The sequence below is a fragment of the Amblyomma americanum genome, chromosome 3 (genome assembly GCF_052857255.1).
Source record: "Amblyomma americanum isolate KBUSLIRL-KWMA chromosome 3, ASM5285725v1, whole genome shotgun sequence".
NCBI lineage: Eukaryota > Metazoa > Arthropoda > Arachnida > Ixodida > Ixodidae > Amblyomma > Amblyomma americanum.
Genome location: NC_135499.1, coordinates 171,187,629 through 171,208,052, shown reverse-complemented (window position 1 = coordinate 171,208,052; position 20,424 = coordinate 171,187,629). Strand labels below are relative to the sequence as shown.

The window sequence follows — 20,424 nt, the reverse complement described above, 5'->3', positions numbered from 1 at the left end:
CTACAGCGCAGTACACGGACAAGTACAGATGAGGTCACACAGCGATCGCGCTAAGCTTTAAGATTTTCCATAAATTTCAATTCTCCTCTCCGTTTAATTCATCACCTACATGCACACATAAACAGAAATATATGCTCTCTTGTTCGGTGTTAGCACATTTTACAGATTTAGCGCTCCTGATCCCGGATAAAAAGATTATCGTGATTATGAACATGCTATACTTACGCCACACCCACAACGTTGCAGTGGAGAGCTCGTGCCCTTTCCAATATGTGCCTTGCCTGATCCACGGTGCAGCCGAATTTATCATTGAAAGAAATTCGGCAGCCTAAGTCGTCGCCTTTAATTCGAAGCAATAACCTAGAAAGTAAAATCATTCTACATTGGAGGCGATTGCTTGAAAGTGCCTCGTTCACTTTTATGCGTTCCTCTTTTAGGTTGTAGAAAGCAATTAGTGCCATTTAAATTCGCCGTTCAGTCAATTCCTTTTTGTTTTCGTTTACGATTGATTTCACATAGCGATACTGTGAGGTCGTCCGAGGTCGCCATTGTCGGCGTTGTCAGCGAAAAATAGCCGGAGAAGCAGCCTCGGGAGGTCACATTGGTCACTTGACGTTGTGGCATCATCATAACCTCACCATCGAATTGCGAGAAAAGTTGTAACCGTGGCAGGTGGCAGTTAAATAAATTATTGGTCGCAAGAGGTTGCTCGGAAAGCGCAACCTGGGTCGCACAAGCCCAACCGGTGGCAGCACCTGCCGTCGCAGGGCAGTGGCGCATCGCTTAACCGCTGCACCACTGTGCCAGAAGTGGTGCGAGGACTCTTAGGGATCTATGAATATAAAGTCGAGAATGACCAATTCCGCGCATAGGTGAATTTACCCATTAACGCTATCAGGTCATACCCTTAACACGGGGCTTAAAGCCCCCCCCCCCCCCCCCCCCCTTTCATTTGTCTATATCTTATCGCGGACTTCAATACACACGAGCCATTGTGTTATTTATCATGTAGGGGAATGTTTAGTGAAACACAGAACCAGAAGTTAATCCACATGTTTAAATTTCTTTTCTTTCTGCTGCAATGCGCGATCTAGCTGCCTTAATTCTGAAGCCGGACAGAGTTCTGATGTAAATGTTGCACTTTCGTGGAGTCATGCATGTGAAGTTGCCTAGTAGTTCTTAATGCACGCACTTGAGAGAAGGAAGAGTCCTAAATTCGAATAGGATGGTAGGATGGAGTGCAGTTCGAGCCTTACTAGGTAATTGGTGAGTATAGTGCACTTATGAAAAGGAAATAAGTACGGACAACAACGGGCTACTGAGGAAGAGGAGTGGAATAGTGAAATCGCGCCCTTACTTTGCATGTTTGTCGGTGACCTTGAGAAGCTCTTCGGCGCAGTCGAATGTCATCAGCCTGACGCCGTTTTCTTGAGCGAACTTCATGTGAGACGTGCTTTTCACGGGGTGGGCATATATTATGCGGTCAGGATGGACGCCCATATCAAGAATCGTCTTCATTTCTATCTGCCAATTAAATTGCAGAGAAAATAAAACAAAATTATATAATCTATTACGTCGACGAGAGTAGGTGTAAGCATTAAATGCGCTGCAGGAAAAACGTAGCATTCTAGGACGCTAGCCAATACGCACTGGGGTATTGGCCAGATCCCTTGGCCGCTGGAGGGGCCGCCGGCTTTTCCGTTTCTGTTCTTCGACCCGGACAACAAGCACGGTCTCCCTGGCTGCTTTCAAGATTTGAAGAGCTGCAGCCACCAGCCGCTTTTCTTTAAGCCGAACAATATGCTATTGACTTTATGATGTCAGTGTTCAAGACTTCAGATCGAAGATCACGATAGCAACCAAGTAAAGCAGCAGCACGAGAAATAACGAGTTTTTAACAAAGAGCGAACCAGGCTGCGGTGATAGTTCAGTGCATTTAAGAATCGGGAAAAGAAGCTGCTTTGTTTACACCTCTGTTGGTTCGAATCCCTCTCTTGCCTGAAGTTTGCTTCTGCTGGATGCCATTAGGACGGCAAGGTCGGAAGGTGTCGGATAAGGTTTGCTTGATGTTCGGCCTCAGGTTAGCCGTAGTTTCTGGATGATGTCCGCCCTGAAATCACTGCTCGCTCCCTGATACCTCTATCGCCACATTCCCATACATCCCTCCCGGAGGCCCTGCTACGGATCTGTTGTGATTCCCATGATCCTATCGTACAATCCTATCGTACAATCCCATCGTATATCCCGTGTCGGCCAGCGTGTCGACACATTACCGCAGATTAAATTTTTATTGTCCAGCCTTATCAATGGAGAGGCACAGAAGGGGTTCATATTCATTGCGCTGGTGACAGAGTATTCAGTTGCGACGCACATACCACTGGGTTTTGGAGTAGAGACAAAAACAATTTTATTATTTCATTTCCTTGCTTTGATAATTATGTGAACGGCTCAAAGAAAAAAAACGGAGGGATACAGCTTAAGAAACACTCGATCTCCATTTACAAGCAACAACACTGCCATACATATGTTAGTGATTTCGATGCAAGAACACTTCTCATCCTGCGAGGCTACGTTAACAAAAAAATTTCATGTTACCACTACAGAAAAAAGAGTCCTTTGCATTATGCATTTCACAGCTCAGAGGGGTACGCGTAGGTGTGCCGTTCATTCAGACATTCTCTATTTCATAAATATCATGGCAGCTTTCTGCATTCGCAGCAGAATAGATAATCCCATCCATTCTCAACTTTGCAATGTGCTATACAGACTCAGAGTGCTCATTTATTTCACTCTATGAAATTTACCAAATTTTACAGGCACGGCATGAGAAAGGCCACCATTCGCATGATATTGCAGCAGGCAGCGAACCGGCTAGCAAGCTACAGGCAGGGGTGGACCTTAAACTGATCTCAGCGCCATGGAAATCATATTCAAATAAAGTCTCTCACCGTGTTTGAGCAATCGAAATTTACTCCTAGAGAGGCCAGCTCATTTAGGAGCACGGGGTCTCCGTTGCACTTGATGGCTTCAAGGAAAAAAGAAAAATGGAAGAAAAAATAATGACCAAATGCAAGGTTTCAATTTCGAGAAGGATACTAGCTGTGCGAAATGGTCGCATGACTGGTGTTGTTAGTGCTTAATGTTCGCGGGCCCTGTAGTTATTCCATATTTAAAAGAAACTTTACATCGTAAGGCAGCCTATCCGCTGTGTTCTGTGCCACAACTCTTCAGAGGCACTACTGTAGCAATTGATAAGTGATTAAGGGCCGCAAATTATGCAGCGATTAATTCCGTTTTCAGTTATTCTGACCTATGCCACTGGCCGCTGCTCCCGGCGACGCAGGGCGTGGGAGTTGACAGCACGTTGCTCGTGGCACGAATGCGCCCATGATCCCACTTACTTGCATAACACACAGCATGTCCATGCCACCAGTGCCGACGCGGGAAACTGACGGATTGCGAAGACACGTTCCATACGAGTGGCGAGTTTTATCGGCGCCCATTCCGTGTCGAGAAAAAAACTGGGCAGGAGCGGTGGTACGAATTGGTGCAGCGCGGTTCCTGTGACTCGGCCGGGCTGAATGCAGCGGCAGCAGGGCTACTAGCGTTGGTGCCGCGAACAGACTGGCTGTGACAGTGATTGGTCATTCGAGTTCCCGCCTCCTTGTTTTTGTTACATCTGACGTGACGGCCGAATAGAAGGAAAGCAAAATTAATCGCTTTATGATACGGCACCTGGTGATGAAGATTTGCTCGAGCGCTGTTTGTAGCTTGGGAACTTTCGAAAAACAAAAGCCAAGGCTTTTTCGATTGCTGATTTTTAATTTTTTTTCACTGTGGGAGTGGTTGAAAACATTAGCAGGAACTGTACCGTAGTAGGGCGTCACTTGGGGCAGACACTGCCGCCAGAGCTTCGCCTTCCGGACGATGTCTCGCAGGTCGCAGACAAAAAATGCGTCGTCTGTATTCTGCGGAAAAGTTTTTTTAAACATTTTATTTCCACAAGTACGAACAGAAACTAACCTCACTAACGTTATAGTCATTATTAAAACTACATAAACTGAAAGGTGCGTACAGTAGACTCGATTTCGAGAGTTGTTTGCAGCACTGTGGGAAGTGAATTTTTACTTGTCCAGTCAGGGCTCCAGGAACACAACGATTAGTCCCTGAAATATCGGAACATACTTGAATTAGTTTTAAAATTATTGCAGTTATTAAAAAGGTAGTTCAGGCTGGCGATTTTTAAGCGCAGCGGTGGTTTTATTAACCGGTTAAATTAGCAGAAAAAGTCTGCATGAACACAGTACTGCGGAGGCACAGGGGTGCGCCCATATTCGTAAACATGGCTTCCGCCAAATCGGCCGAGTTTGCTGCGTGCAGCAGCTGGACACTAGTGCTCTTTCCTTCCTTCTGATGGAGCCACAAGTCGCGGATGGCGGCAGAGGAGGAACACATTTATGCGCGCGCCGTCCGGATAGGTTCATATCACCGTAGTAGCTTCCACAGCGCTGCAAACAACTTGTTAGATTTAATATAGCGTGCGCGTCCTGCTGCTCAGATCAAGTTCATGGGCTGAGTACTGGTCGAACTGGTCGCGTTTCGATAGAGGCGAAACGCAAACAAGTCGAATAAATGGCAGCGGAAAGTAAACGAAGACATCGAAGAAACACACAGACGAGGACGATGCTAGCACGGCGTCCTACGCTTCTTAGACATACGCCTTGAGTTCTCGCCGGGGCACCTATGTTGGACATACCAGCCTCGAGCAAAGAAGCAGTTTCTTCCTTTCAGCTCTAACCACTCTAAGACGGTGAAAAGAGGAATTGTGAGGGCAGCATTGCAATCTGCTCTAAAGAAGTCGTGTCCACACCAGATGAGCCAGGGCCTTCAGAGGCAAGTTGCTAGGCTTCAGGAAGCCGGATATCCTTTGGCTTTGCTCTGCAGCATAGCAGAAGACCTCGTGCTGCCGAAGAAGCTTGGCAGGGAAAAAGAAAGTGCCCCTGAAGCATCGACTCAAAGAAAGAAGTTTTCCGTTATTCCCTACGTTCATGGGCTGACCCACAATCTCAAAAAGATCGGAAAGAAGCACAGCATCAAGATCATTCCCACGGCGCCAAACAAGGCGAAAAGCATGTGCGCGCGAGTGAATGGGCAGAAAAACAAATCCGATTGCCAAATCGGACACAGAACGAGGTATTCTCAGTGCTTTCAGGGCATCGTTTATCGTATCCCTCTATTCTGCGGGAAGCATTACATAGGCCAAACCGGGAGATGCGTCAACGACAGAGCAAGAGAGCACGCAACAGCCATAGCAGGCAAGTCTGGCACCAACCTTGCGATACACTGCAGAGATTGTGAAACTTGCAAAAGACAAACAAGCCCTGCTGACCTTCACCACATGCAGGTAGTGAAAAAGAGCAAAGACAAGCTGACAAGAGAAATCCTGGAAGCCTGGGCCATCCGTGAATCCGGAGAGCAATGCGTCAGCACGCCATCGGTTGGCCTATCGAAAAAAGAAGTGAAATATCTGTGCCGGGATGCAAGCAGGAATTGATAAGATATCATTCGAAGCACTGGCTGGTCTCTAAGTATAAATTTGCGGCCTTTCCAATAAACGTTCAGTTGTCAGTGCAGCATCGTCCTCGTCTGTGTGTTTCTTCGATGTCTTCGTTTACTTTCCGCTGCCATTTATTCGATCATGCACCAACTAGCTCAACAATCCACCTTATTAGCAAACAAGTCCTTGTGCTCTGGAATGTCAATGCACGCTTAAGAATCCCAGGAGTGTCGCAGATTAATCCGGCGCCCTCTAGTACGGCGTCTCTTGTAGCCCACGTGCTGATGCGGGACCTTAACACAAACCATACCGCAAACCATATCACACAAGTGTACCCTAAGATTGCGGTTCTACCTAGCCATTTTCACCGGTTGTTGTGAAGCGGACAGTAGAATGTGTTGAAACTAGTTGCATGATAATGTATGATGGCTCTTCGGTCCTCTAACCGACATTATTTTTTTAAATGGTACCAGAGTGCTTATTTAGCACCCGTGCTGCCATCTGTCGGCAAACGAAAAAATTCTTTGGACGAGCCCTATTTGCCTTAAACGGGACACAGAGAGCCAGAAAACATACAACAAGCTAGACTTGTCAGGAGCCAGAAATTGCCGGCCGCTTATGACTAGCCTGGTTCGTGCAAATACGCCAGGGAGAAAAAAATTAATAAATTAGATTGAAAGCTAAAAATTCTGGGAACCCTGGATTTTTATTAAAAGACCGGGGCGCGAAAAAAAAAATCTACAAGCATTGCAAGGCCTTCGTTCACTTTGTTAGCTGTCGACGCGGGAACGTTCACAAGCTAATATCTCGACATATGTTTAAAAGCGGATCGCAATCAAACTTATACCAAACTGTTCCACCACGGCGTTCTTATTAATAATCTTGCTTGTAGCTAATTGGAGACAAGTTCATTGCCAATTTTTGTACTACATGCTGAGCGCGAACTTTACTAGATGACTACTCTTCTCGGGTAAGCATTGTCGGCAGTGTTCTCGCTAAGCCCACACGACCATTGACTCTGAAGAATGGACAAAGCACAATACAGTGAACCCATTTTCTTTCGTTTTCTTACTTGTTTCTTTTATTTCTTGTGCTGTGTGTCATTTTCAATTAAGACCAAGTTTGCCAATACTTGCGCTTTGTGTTTCGTTTTTATTTGTGTAATAGCATCTAAAATGCTGTTTTGATGCTGACTCCTCACTTTCTCTTCGTGATTATATTTATATCAAGAACTCATGAATACATCGGAGCAGGAAGGGAGCGTCTAAAAGTATGAACACTCACTGGCAATCTAATGCGATGTAGGGGAATATTAAGAAAAGTCGTAAAATAATGCTAGTTTTTTTTATTTAACTTAGCGACGCTGCAACCAGCGCCGGAACACGTATATCACGTAACTTTACGACATCACATACAACAGCATATTTGATGGCATAGACAAGAAAACACACACCACACAGAGCGCTCTGTGTGTTGTCTTCTGTGTGCCGTCAAATGCGCTGTAGTTATAGAAGGCAAAAACCAACTCGCCCAACATATTATATTGCAGTTTGCAACAATTAGCAAGCAAATAAAGGTTATTATTTGAGATCGGCAGCAAGATTGGGTTACCATGCGAAAGTGCATTGCCTTGTTGCGTTGTTAAATTACTTTCCTTGAGTGTTTCCGGTAGGTAGGCGCATATGCAACCATTTGGCTACATACGCGTATGCGCCTATCTTATTCGAGCATTTACACATTAAACTGACGATTTTGCTGTAAGGAACTATTTATATCTCTTTTTTTGCAGTTGCATAATTAGTAGTCCTCAAATCTCTCAGTTAGAGGCGCTTTCAAACGCGCCGGGACGCCAAATTTCATTCCAAACAAATTTGACTCACGACACTTTGGGTAGCTGTGGTTGGCGCACGATAGTCTTAGCTGCTTATATCCCGCAAAACCGAAGACAACACAAGAAAAGACATCATTCTAGACAGGGCGTAATTGTAACACCTCGCGTACCTGTTTCTTAATTATTTCTCGAGCGGCCTCTTGAGGATTAAATTCGCTGAAGATGAATGTTTTGCTCGCCCCACTTCCCTGTCCTGGAGCCTGCAAAACGCACATAGAATAAGATCAGAATGCAAAATTAAACGCAACATACTGTGCAGGAGCGGATTTACAACATACAGCGGTAGCGAAAGTTTTCGGGATGCGTGTGTCCGAGAAAAAAAAATTATTTAGCGCTGCCTCAGAACCAAGTCGCCTGGTTTGATACCATGCAAGGGGTCGACCATGCACATGCCCTGCATTTCAGGCGATCCGCTTGAGTGACTGCACAGGAAGGATTTCTTTTTCTTTCGTGCCTATATTTTCCGAACTTCTGCTGTTGACTGTACATATTTGACACAGACTTTGTAGCAAGGTGGCCAACTAGCGTGGCTGACTTGAGCAACCACCTTAGCAGACCAGCTAGTTTTAGTCAGGCACATAAAATAAGCCTTGCTTCTACACCATAACAGCAAGAACTATTGTGCCGCAGTATTTACTACAGAGGAAATGCCCTTGACATGGGGTCATTATTCTTGTTTGCCTGTGCAGAAATGGCACGTACCCATGACAAGGGCCTGTACATTGTTTGTGCAATATATCATGCGGCTTTGTGAAAGATGGCCGAAGAATCAGGGAACGTTTGAAATCACGCTGAAAAAGAGTGGAGAGTGAACTGAGCGTCATCAATCTGATATTGGCATTTAAAGAAGACTAAAACCACTGAAGTGGTACATAGAACGCCAATTCAAACAATGACAAACCTGAATGCAAGAACGCCGCCACCCTCTACGAGCCTTTCGCTCAGCTCCTTCTCCTGCTCTTTTGTTTGGGGCTATATTGATTTCCTTCGTCCAATGTTTACGCGAATCTCCCAAGGACGAGTAGATTTGTCATAAGGGAGTTATTGCTCAATAGCATCCGCCCCAGCACAGCCCTACGGCTACACAGAAATGCTATATAGCTTTACAGAAGCTTCGTAATTCAAGAAAAATCCGCCCTCATTCCCGGTTCGAACCAGGGACCATCACCTCAACGGGGCAGTCGATCTACCAACAGTGCTAACCGGCATGTCCAGCATATAGTAGGGCGAGAGCGGATTGATGGTCCAGTTTTTAAGAGAATCCTCCAAGGTTGAGTAGATTTGTAATAGAGGAGTAAATACTCGTTTGAATCAACTGAAGTGCAGCCATACGGCTACAAAGCAAAAGCTCTACAGCGCTTCCACAGAAACTTGTGGATTCGCTCTCCCTCTACCATATGTAGCCGCCCCGTATAACCAAGTCAGTAGAGCGACTGGCCCGGTAAGGTGCTGGTCCCGGATTTGAATCCTGGACAAGGACTAATTTTTCTTCGACTACGACGTTTGTGTAAGCTGTATATATTTTGCTTTGTAGCGGGGTGGCTGGGCTTTAGTGAATGCTAATCAGTAATTACTCCTTCGTTATAGATTTCCTTATCCCACGCCTCAGTCGTCGCGACCAAGAAGAGAGCACCGTATCCAAAGACTCGTGTTTATTTGCTGAAAGTGCGTTACTCTCACTACTGCAGTATAGCTTTATTGGCAGTCGTTTTTAAGACCGCAGGGTTACCTTTTCAGCCATGCAGTACGGTACTTATCGCCCTCTTGCAACTCTAAACACCTGAAGGGAAGTGAGAATCTTCGTCCTCGCCTTTTAAAAGCGTGTGACCTTTAAGACTACCGTGGGTTTTCCAATTTATCTCTCAAGTGCAAACCACGTGACGGGAAGGCTTTTGACGAAGCGTGCATACCTACATTTAGCTTAGCGATGACTAGATGTCGACAACCTAGACCTTGATATGTCGCAGAGAATTTGCAGCAATAGCATGCGTACATGTTTGTCACTACCAAACTTATATACAAGCCCAGATCTGTATTCAAAAATACCTCATACAGCGACCATTGAACTACCGTAGAGATGCTAAGGGGCTAAGTCAATTTTTTTTTCAATACACTTCTGAACCAGATATGGGGCACTCGTTTGCCACAACGGATGGCATATTTTGCATTTGCTTCGGAAGATGCCAGCGTAAGGAGCAGAGCGAAACCCCAGACGACAACACTGAGTGATTAAGTATGCACAAACATTCGTAGGCACGGAGGGACGTTGTACTATCTTTGGAGAAATCTCCTCTATGCAATAAGACAGCAACCTACGCCTCTTACCGCGCTGAAAGTAGAGGCCCATCTTCCACTGCCATGTGCCGCCTTGGCATCGTCCTTCTTCAAAAGCCTCCAAACGCCTGAAGCCCTTCCTTTGCGAAAACGTACCTTGTCTAGCAGTAGACACGGTGCCATGCTCTTGGCCGCTGCCTTCAAGTACGGTCGCCTGTATCCGGTACAAAAATCGAGCGCTCATGTACACATGAAATGAAGGCATTTAAACCTTTAAGTCTTTTACCATTTAAGGACTAGAATGTTAAAGCAACCAGTATTAAATTATAATTATAATTAAGCGAGAACGGGGCATTTGTGTGGAGTAGGGGTTGGTGCCAGTGATGAGCTGTGATGGCCAGTGATGGTCAAAGTTTTTGACTGCAAGTTTCCCGTCCGTGGCGCATCCGAATTCCAGAACACACCAGGACGCGAGATCGTCCTGTTCGACCCGCCCCGTGGAGGGCCTTCCTCATGCAGCAGGATAATTCCCCACCCCGTCCTTATCGCTCGCTCTGACCCTCTACAGGCGCCTGGCCGCGGGTACTGCTACACAAGCAGCTGCATGGCGGCCGTTCATAAAACATCACGTTTGGTTTCGAACACCATGGCACCCTCTTGGATGCTCATTAAAGGGGTACTGAGGACAGTTAGAAGTTGACTCTAATTGATAGGGTGCCGCGTTTTGTTCACAGACTGACGACTCAAATTGAAAATGGAGCTTTTATAAGCTGTAAAAGAAAAGAAACTCGCACGATGCTTGCCACTGCGTAACGCGAGGGTCAGCGTCCGCTGTTCAGGTATCACTCTCCATTCTCCTTCCACGTTAACCACTCTCCGAGTTCTCCCCGTCGCAATCATTCTCCGGTTGAGCGTTCCTCCGATTTCGCCATTACCATATTCCGCAGTAACCACATTTCGGTTGCAAGTTCCGCACTTGCCATTGTCCCGTTCAATGGTAACAATCCGCCGGTTGGTTCCCTTGGCAACCCTTCTCTGGTTGCGCATTCTTACGCTCACGTCGTACCCTATTCCTTAAACGGTTACCACCCGGATGCTGGTTGCCTCTGCAACCGCCCTCCGGTTGAGCATTCCTCCCACTAGCTATATCCTTTTCCTTCTACGATGACTACACTCCGGATGGGTTTTGGCGGTAACCAGCCTTCGGTTACGCCTTCTTTCGTTCTCATCATGCCCTCCTTCTTTTGTGGTAACCACACTGCAGATGGTTCCGGTGGAAACCATCCACTGCTTACGCCGACTACTGCTACCTTTACTACTACTACAGCAACGCGGGACTCAGGAACGAGCGCTTATGAGCCGCCACTATTAAACGTTTTACAGGTGACGCTACAGAGACCGATTTGATAAGAAAAATGCTCGCAAAATAAGGAAAAAAAAATGATGGCCGCTTGGCGTAGTTGCGCTAGCAGTTCGGTTTTCACTTTGGTTCTGGTGCTCAGATGCAGTGTTCATGGACTGCAGTTTTTCGAATAGCGATAATAGGCTAATTTTCATATATGCGGAATTGGTCATTCTTTATACTCGTATATCTCTGAGGGTATACCTACTAATCCTGGCGCAGTGCTGCAGCGGTCAAGCGATGCGCCACTGCCCTTCTATGGCAGGTGCTTCCATCGCTCGAACTTGGCCTGGGTTGATGTTCCCAAGCAGGCTTTCACGATTAATTGAGGCAGTGCCTGACACGGTGGGCAGGTTGCCCACCACCCGGTGGGAATACGAGCTGCCTGCCACAAAACAAGCTTGACAGACCGACGGACAGGCAACGGCTAAATGCGGGGCATGGCCACTATAAGTGCTAGCGCACTAATAGCTAGGATGTCGAAGCTGCTGATTGTGGGGGTTGAGGGATTGCCGAAGGAGTGAGGGTGAGGGAGTGCCACGGGGTTTAAGAAAATGAGGAAGAGGGAGGGCCAAGGATCCAAAGGTGAGTGAGGAAAGGCAAAAATGAGGGCATTTGCCCAATGCTGGTGATGACACAAATTGAGAAAAATCGCATACCTGAGGAACTATTTCGAAAGAAAATTGGCATGTTTAGCACCGCGGTTTCGTTAAAGCAAGGTTTCAATGTAAGAATGCACTTAATGGCTTCATTGTCACTTCTGTCAGCAGACGTTTGTGTGTCCGTTCGCCCATCCGCACCATGAGAAAACACCAGGAGTTGGACACCAGGAAATCGCCACCTCCAAACGGCCACATTCCTCTGAATGGCCACATCGCAGGTGGCGACATCAACAACATTGTTACTAAACACGGGTTATAATTTCGTACGGAGCGAATCAAAAGAAGGAATGCAAGGATTTTGAAAGAGACACCGTACGAGAAGTAAATTTATCCGCATATGGATGCGCAATAGCCTATCGAGATGACCAAAGAAACACTCCTTGAAAAAGTTGTAGCTTTTTATGCTTCTAGAACCCGCTGTTGTTTTTTTATGATGCGTTCCCTCTTGCGTTCGAGCACATGTTCGTGTCCTCCCTTGCACATGCATGCTTTTGTCTGCTGTCACACGTGCTTGTATTGCCCGCATTTCTCTCTGAGTGTGATGAATTTTGTGTGTCTGGTTGGGTCGTTACGTTGTGAGGTTTCAATTTGGGGAAAAATATGTTTCCCCCTTTTACCCGCGACTGACACTGTTCAAAACCGCCCGGACCCCACCCCGTGATCCCGTACGCTACCGAGCGCACACCGACCACGGCGGGCCTTGCTCACAAAGGAACGACACTCTGGCTGACGCAAAGGAGGCATTTATTGCTACAACAACAATAACGCCAGGTGACAGCAAGACACGCTGAGGAATCGGGGTCGTGCGACTCACCAGCAAGGTTACGAGCGAACGTTCGTCCACGATAGGGTAGGGGGAAACTCCGAAGCCGGACGGGAAGAACGTTCCACGAGGCCTCGCCCCGCTTGCGGAGAGCGGAGCGCTGCGCCTGAACGTCCATACGCGCCGCATTCCGCATCTGAAACGGATGTGCTCTCGCTCGCGCGCAGCAATCACGCCGTCCGTGGCGCTCATGTCGCTGCGACACCGGCGCCCTCCCTTGTTAGTTAAGGTAACAAACTAGGATAGTCACGGAGCGCGCCCTTTCTCGAAGCGAGGCTGCGGCAGCGTGCATCGCGGGAAAGCAAACAAAGGGGACTGCATGGCGCGTCCCCACAACCTGCATAAACTAAATGAAATGAAAAGAACTCTTGCACCGAGACAGCGATAAATGGCGATGATTCTATGCAGACATGTCGTACACGCTGCCATCCCTGGGTGCTTACACATGATGTAACGAAGCAAGTGCATAAAGGTTTCTTTAGTGAAAATCTTTCTGTGTTGCTCCCTGTGTATGCATTGCATCGAAATATCGAACAGCACGCATGCATTCATGCAGTAGGGTAACCTAGGTGTAGCACAGATTTCACCGCTAATGTAACTATGATTAAATGCTTTTCTGGAAAAGCAGCGCTGAACAGACGAGGACAGAGACGAGGCGACAAGGACGGGCGCTGAACTGACAACAAATTTTATTGAAGGGATTCACACTTATAAACGTAGTGTAGCTACCGTTCGCGCATGCTCAGAAAAGTCAGCTCTTTTGGTGAAAGGGAGAGGGCTGCGTCAGCACAGCCTCTATCGCCCTTTCACCAAAAGAGCTGACTTTTCTGAGCATGCGCGAACGGTAGCTACACTACGTTTATAAGTGTGAATCCCTTCAATAAAATTTGTTGTCAGTTCAGCGCCCGTCCTTGTCGCCTCGTCTCTGTCCTCGTCTGTTCAGCGCTGCTTTTCCAGAAAACCATGTACCAACAAGCCCAACTCGCCGCATGATTAAATGCCTCGGCTGTCGTATGCCGCATAAGAAAAGTGCCGTGATCGCCAAGCTGACCGATCTGAACATAACCTAGGCTTACTTGGGCATGAATGGCAACGTAGACCGATTGTGGGAGCTCTCGACGTTTTTGCATACATTTCCACGTGATCCAGCTCGGTCCTGGGCCATAAGAGCATTATGGAGCGGTGATCCTGTGTTCTTGGGAGTGTGCCATTTGTGGCAACGTGATGGAAAATGGCTTGCGATGGGCCTTCGCGCTGGGGCTTCAGTACAAATATATTGCGGCTTCTCCTTTACTCTGGACAAAACGAACAGTGCACAGGTGTTTCTTATATGGAAGAGTGTAACTTTGGCTAACACTCACCTGAAGTTAGCCACGCTACTACAAAGAGAAATTGAAAAGGTTTCTCGAATCTCCATAACTTAAGGAACGGTCGACATAAACCAGGTCGACAGTTCCGTCGGAGCAATCACTCTACAAATTGGGCTTGTCAGGTGGGCTATAGTAGCGCCCGGACAGGCCCGAATACGCCAAAAACTTCAAATTGAAACCATTTTAGCCCGATCGTGATGCAAAGTAAAGCGGCTGTCAAGGACTGAAAAAAAAAACAAAAAACGTCCGAGAACAACCATTCGGCTACAAGGCAAAGCAAAATACCTTTGATAAATTGCCTCAGTTGAATAAAAATTTCAATTCATCCGGGACTCAACATCCTAACGAGCACCTCACCGGAGTAGTGGCTCTTCAAATCGAGCTGACATGGTAGACGGCTATTGTAAGAAGTTTTTTCTTGCGGTGGCTTTGCACGTCCCGCTTTCCTGTCCTTTAGCAACCAGCGTCGTCGGTCGGCCTCGAAGAAGTGAACACAGCGTAACTCAATTGGGATATTTTAAACTTCTAATTTTAAGAAAACTGGACAAAACTGGTGGATTTGGCACAAACTTGGTGATTATCATGTTCGATAAATAGGGTGACGTAGGGTGGTACAGGCAGCCAGCCCCGGAGAAGCAACCTAAGAGGGAAACCTAGGTCACGTGACCTTGTGGGATCATTACGGCCTACCCACTGGATTGTGAGTAAACTAACCACACAGAGAAATGGCAATTAAATGTAAGGTTGATTGCGAGAGGTTGCTCGGGAGGAGCAACTTGAGTCGCGCAAGACCCGCCGGTGGCAGCACCTGACATCGCAGGGCAGTGGAGCATCCCTTAACCGCTACGCCATTGCGCAAGGAATGGGGCGAGGACTCGCAGGGAACAATTAATGTAAAGCTGAGAATGACCAATCCTGCATATAGGGCCATTAACTCATTAACGCCATCTCGTCATATCCTTAATGCGGAGCTTAAGTATCTCGTTGTCCTGTCCTTTCGCGCTAAATCAGATGAATGAGATGTCATACTGCCAACTAGCCCAAAAGTTTGCTCTTTTGAAGACACATTTAAAAATTCATGGTTTTGCTTCTATGCCCATGGTAAGCCCCTTTCTGATCTGACATGATGTCACAGGCGACAGTTATCCATGACACGAAATGTCCGAATATTGAATTTAAAAAAAAGTTACAAAACATGGCCTATGTATTGTCTGGTTCACCTATATCCCATGTTCCTGTTCTGATTTCGCGCCTGGCTGGCAATGACAAACATGCCCTACAATTATTTATTAATTAAAACGTATTTACACCTAATGGCATAAAAGAAGACGGACTCGTGGGAAAACGAACATAGGGATGGGCATGCCAGTAAAGGACGAAAGAAAGTGAATCGAATGTGAAAACTGGGAAGTTGGAAGTGCGTGGTTTCCAGCAACGTGAAGCAAACTAGAATATTAAAAAAGGAGACATGTAACAGCAATGCGTCGTCCAAATGAACGCATGCCATATCACATTGCGGAAACAATAGTGTTGTGTTGTGTTTTATGGCACATAGGCAACTAAGGCCATCATGCGCCAAGCACGCGCGCGAAAACAATAGAACAGAACCTTGCCCGAAGCTGCCAACGAAGAATGCTAATGGAAAAGCATGGTGAAAGTGGTGGTGACGCACAACTTTGGTTGCCATGAGCTGATTGTGCGCACATGCTCGCGATGCCTCTTGATGGCAGCTTGTGTCACCTTATTTCCTCTAATTACCAGTCGGCTTGAGGATTCTCGACGCACATTTCAAACTTTTCGATGAATTCCTGCATTATGACGGAGTATTTTTGTCTACGACGAAAAGACACAGCATATTTCTTGATGTTTATGTGTTTGTCCGTGGGAGCAGTAATGTAGATCACGAGCCATAGTCTTCGGAGAAACATTTATGTCTTTTTTTTTCCAACAAGGACCGCTTGAATGTACCGGTACAGTCACAGTGAATATAAAGAGGAAGGTTTCGCGCCGGCTTTACAAGACCGATAAAGTTAACGCGATGGTTCACATCGTGTCCAACAAAGCTAACTGTCAACATCGGAGGAACATAGTTGTGTGCATTTTTTAAGCTACCTGAAGATGTGAAGTTTCGTATAGCGCCGTAATTCGGGAAAGTTAATCCCAGAGCGATAGCGGTGCCCTTCATTTAGATTCTGACTGCATAGGTGTGGAATTTGTGGTTACTTCGGCATCTCTAGTTAGGCGTGAACCATACTGAATGCTCTCCCGTGCTTTGTGACAGCGCACGTAAAGGTTTCCAGCGCGGGGCTGCATTCCTTAGTTCTAACTACAGCGTAAACTAAAGAGCGGACATGATTTTAAGAATGCACAATACCGAAACTCACCAGGTATGCATGTACGCCAGTTCGGTCGCAGTAGACACAGCAAGACAAAGCTTTTTCGAGCAGGCAATATAGTTTCTGGAAGCGAATTTGCAAATAATAACCAGCGAACTTGCAATTGCTACTGTGCAAAGTTCACTTTAAAAAGAAAAACTGACAAACATTTTCGCTATGCTGCGCAAACCGAGAACCTAGTTGCTGTATATAATGCCAGGAAATATGGACAAGAGCTTCTAGTTAGTGCGGCTGCCACCACGCGCTTTATGGCGCTGAGCACCAAAAATCACCGCGGGAATTTTGAATGTTTCGTACACCTCATTGATTTTCTATGGTCATCAAAAATCTTCGGCGCGAGCGCAGGTAGAATTTCACAACTCAGGGCCTGCGGCGCACAGGAAGCCTATGTCAGCAGTACAAATCTTTTCGCGCACCATTCCACTGGAGGCTTTAGTTTATTCCAGTTTCTTTGCGCGGTGTTATCTATTGGCTGGAGAGCGCCAATTGACTGGAGTGCTCCAGTTAGTGATGTCCAGAATAGCTGGACATGATCCCCTCGCCGTTTGCCGCAGCACGCAACCAAGGCAGTGCCGTCTTGAATTGGGCAGCGGCGCCTCTATCATGCGGTGTCGTAGCAGGGAACCCTTTCCTCTGCGCTGCACCTCTTTATTCCCTCTCAACCTTGCAGCACCGGCCCCAGCTGTGCCACGTCTGCTATTTTCTCCTCCTACCCCGTCTCCTACCCCTGCTTCTGCTCCCTCCACCTTTCCCGCTTCCCCCTTCAAGCACTTATCGCATGCGGACGTCTACTCTAGCGCCATGGACCAGGATGCTCCTCAAATTAAAAGCTATGTGTGTCGAAAGAGCACAGCCGAAACAAGCTCCTAATGGCCCGCATCGAACTGCGTTAAAATAAAAAAAAAATCTTCCCGGCTCTTGCTGATTTACCGGAGCGAATAAATGACAACGAAAGCAAGCCTACTCTAAGGCCCACTTTGGTCACGTGAGAACACATACACACAAACACACACAAAAAACACTAGATTCTCGAGAGTGCTGACAATCTGCCACAGGTGTACAGGATGGACCGCAGTTAGCGGCGGAAACACTTCAGCGCGTGGTTCTGCGGCTCGCGTAGCGCCATCTTCGGTCGCATCGGGCAGCTGGGGTACTGTCACACTACGTGATCACGCTGTTTGTGCGAGGATCCAGTAGCTTGTGTTGCGCAAGCTGTAATACCAAGCGCTGAGTCCCCCCTGTACCTCACGACTCAGGCCCAAGTAGAGGACATTCATCATCATCATCATCATCAGCCTGACTACGCCCGCTGCAGGGCATGGGAGAGACATGGAGGCAGGGAAAGACATGAGGTTTTTACACCAGGAAATGTCGGCTGTACAAATATTATTGTGAAAAAAAGCGAGAAGGTGGCCGTTTAAGCTGTATAGCTGGAAATTTAGCGCACGAGGTTAGCATACATAACAGAGTCCTTCGAAACATTTACTGGTAATGAATTTTCACCGCGAAGCTGTGGGAGAGCCTTTATTCGCTGCCGCTGGTTACCGCACCGCGGCGCTATAGGTTTCGTCTAAGGGCATCGAGCAGATCGCCGGACAGGTGGCCGGCGTTGTCAGTAGATGGTTATGTGACGGTCTGGCCCAGAGTTCCTGGCTTCAACTAACGGCTCACAGTGTCTTCAACTTTTGGCTCACACTGTCATAAAGGATGCTGAGCACCTGCTAAGTACCTCGCTGCCATTCCGGCTGCAGAGGGAAGCAGGTGAAGGTGTCCTCTTTGGCTAGTGACACTGAATGTTGCGAAAAAAATTGGCAGTGGCCTAGCTCGGCTATGCCACGATGTACGTAGTGAGAGGTACGTTTCCCTCGCTGAGCTTGTTGCGGTCACTGTATGTTTAGCAATGAGAGACATTGGGCTCCATCTCGGTGGCTATGCGCCGTCTATTACGCACGGCAGTCTGGGATCTCCGTTTGGCAAGGCGTTCCTCTCGCTCTGTTCGGGCGTCTCCGCTGCTCTCTTCGCCTTCTGACGCTCATTCTCTCTTTGTTGAGTAGCCAAGTGTCAGGTGACAACCTCAGGATCGGAAGAGTTAATCTTCTCTTGTGTATACCGCTGTTTAGCAGCGACTGGACTCTCCTTCTCTGCATCCATGTCAGACGTTGTGACACAGCCGCCGATTACATCTCCGCCTTTTATACGCAATGCTGCGCATGCGAGGCGCGTTTCGGGTGATAGAGCGGGCGCACGGCCACGACGACGGCGAAGCGCACGCCGAACCTGCTGCTCCTCTCCGGTTGCCATGGTAACGGCGCATGCGCACAACGGGCCTCTTTCGGCCACCACGAAATGCTCGACTGGTAGCCCAGTGTAGCTCTCGCTACAAAATCTAAGCGGGCGATTCCACGGTAGGCAAACAGCGGTTTTATGATCGACTCTCCACACGTCCGTGCCGATGAAAAAACTTCGACATGAGTGACATCATTCGCGTCGATGAATGGGTTGTTCTAGGTGCCGTTCTGACGTCGCAGCACGGAATATTGAAGTTGAAGCCGGACACCGTTGGGAGTTATATGATGACCCCCGGGCGTATTTCTCGAACTCAAAATTGAGACCTCGGCCGACGATGCAATAAGAGTGCGAAAAGTCGCTGGGAGCCATCAGCTGACCATATGGTGGTGGACCCAATGCCAGTATTGTGGACAAGCCTCCCTTACACAGCTGCTGTTAATAATGATGCTGTGAATGAAGGACTTCGCAACAATTAATGACGAGTGCCCACCTGCTTTTCATAAAACAGGCCGATTGTTGTTGCACATACCACCCTGACGAGCAGCGCACAATACTACGTCTAACGCTAGTAGAAATTCAGTCCACAAAACTGGCAATAAAACGACAGCGGTGTATCAATGTTGGGCTATTCATATAAACTCGGCGGGAAGCATTTTATTGTCTCCTGAGGGCAGAGATTCTGTGAGGATGTAAAAATTAAAAACCAGGAACTAGAATGCCAGGCCCAGAAACGTAATGAAGGTTTACCAGGGAGTGAGCTTTTAGAGAGAGTGGGTGTGATGCAATACACCGATCGTCACATCATGAATAAAAAGAAAGGAGAAAAGTTGAGCTCAATTTCTTTTTGTAACTTGAATGTGTTCAAGTAAAAACACCTGTGAAATGCCGCATGTACCAGTTCCCCTCGCCGAAAAAAGGCGCCACTTATATACCAAGCACCCTTGATATCTCTGACAAGTAATGGTGTTGCTAAGGTAGTTGGTTAATGCCAGACCTACTCTACTAGATAAACTGCAGACTCCGACAGCCAAAAAAAAACATTGCGAGTCCTGTACTTCCCTATACTACTACTTCAAAGTTTTGATTAAAGCCAGGGCCGACAAGGGTTCTTGAATAACGCAAAAGTGCATAGAAAGCGATCACTTTTATATCTTTAGTCCTGTGTCTTCTGTGTCCCTCTCAGACGCTGGCCTTGCTCAGAGGGCTTAAAAATTAATATAAGCAGCAGGAATTGTCTTCAACTTATCTCTTCTTGAGGGAATAGTGCTGCTAATGCGTGATACCTTTCTCAATTGTGCATATTAGTGGCGTAACCTTGACGAAATGGACTCCGCACACATTTTAATTAGAAACAGTTTGTCTTTTGACATTGTTCACGAGATTTTTTTAGATCACACCAGTGGCCGAAGTCAAGCAGAGCTTTTTGTTATAGTAGAAGTATATAGTAAACGAATAGACGTAGGCTCACCGCGTCGACTTCTGTCCACCGTGTTGCTCTGCTATATGCCAAGTTTGCAACAACGCGTTCCGCCTAGTTGGCGTGAAAAAATAAAGCCTAGAAAAAAGTGTAATCATCTTCTTTTGATAGAAAAAAAATTATTTCATTAACTGGATTAGGGAGCAACAGACGCACGTCGTTTTTTCTTTGCTATTATCAGCAAGTTACGAACGGCGCGTGACGCCTTTCCTGGAATAACACTTCGCCCATTTAATTTTTCTCAGATAGAACAGTTCATTTATCTCTGTCAGAACTTGATTAG

At 47.0% G+C, this 20,424-nt stretch overlaps 1 protein-coding gene across 1 annotated transcript in view; it reads right to left on the bottom strand.

The window, feature by feature from the left end:
• Positions 1–20,183, bottom strand: part of LOC144123471 (ornithine decarboxylase-like) — a 29,492-nt gene extending 9,309 nt beyond the window's left edge. Inside the window, exons 1-7 of the mRNA XM_077656292.1 lie at positions 20,133–20,183; positions 9,774–9,936; positions 7,559–7,648; positions 3,872–3,968; positions 2,949–3,025; positions 1,358–1,524; positions 226–360 (exon numbers count right to left, since the gene is read on the bottom strand). Coding sequence (XP_077512418.1) covers positions 226–360; positions 1,358–1,524; positions 2,949–3,025; positions 3,872–3,968; positions 7,559–7,648; positions 9,774–9,905 — 698 coding nt within the window. The 5' untranslated portion in view covers positions 9,906–9,936; positions 20,133–20,183. The remainder of the gene's footprint in view (positions 1–225; positions 361–1,357; positions 1,525–2,948; positions 3,026–3,871; positions 3,969–7,558; positions 7,649–9,773; positions 9,937–20,132) is intronic.
• Positions 20,184–20,424: the final 241 nt, after the last annotated feature.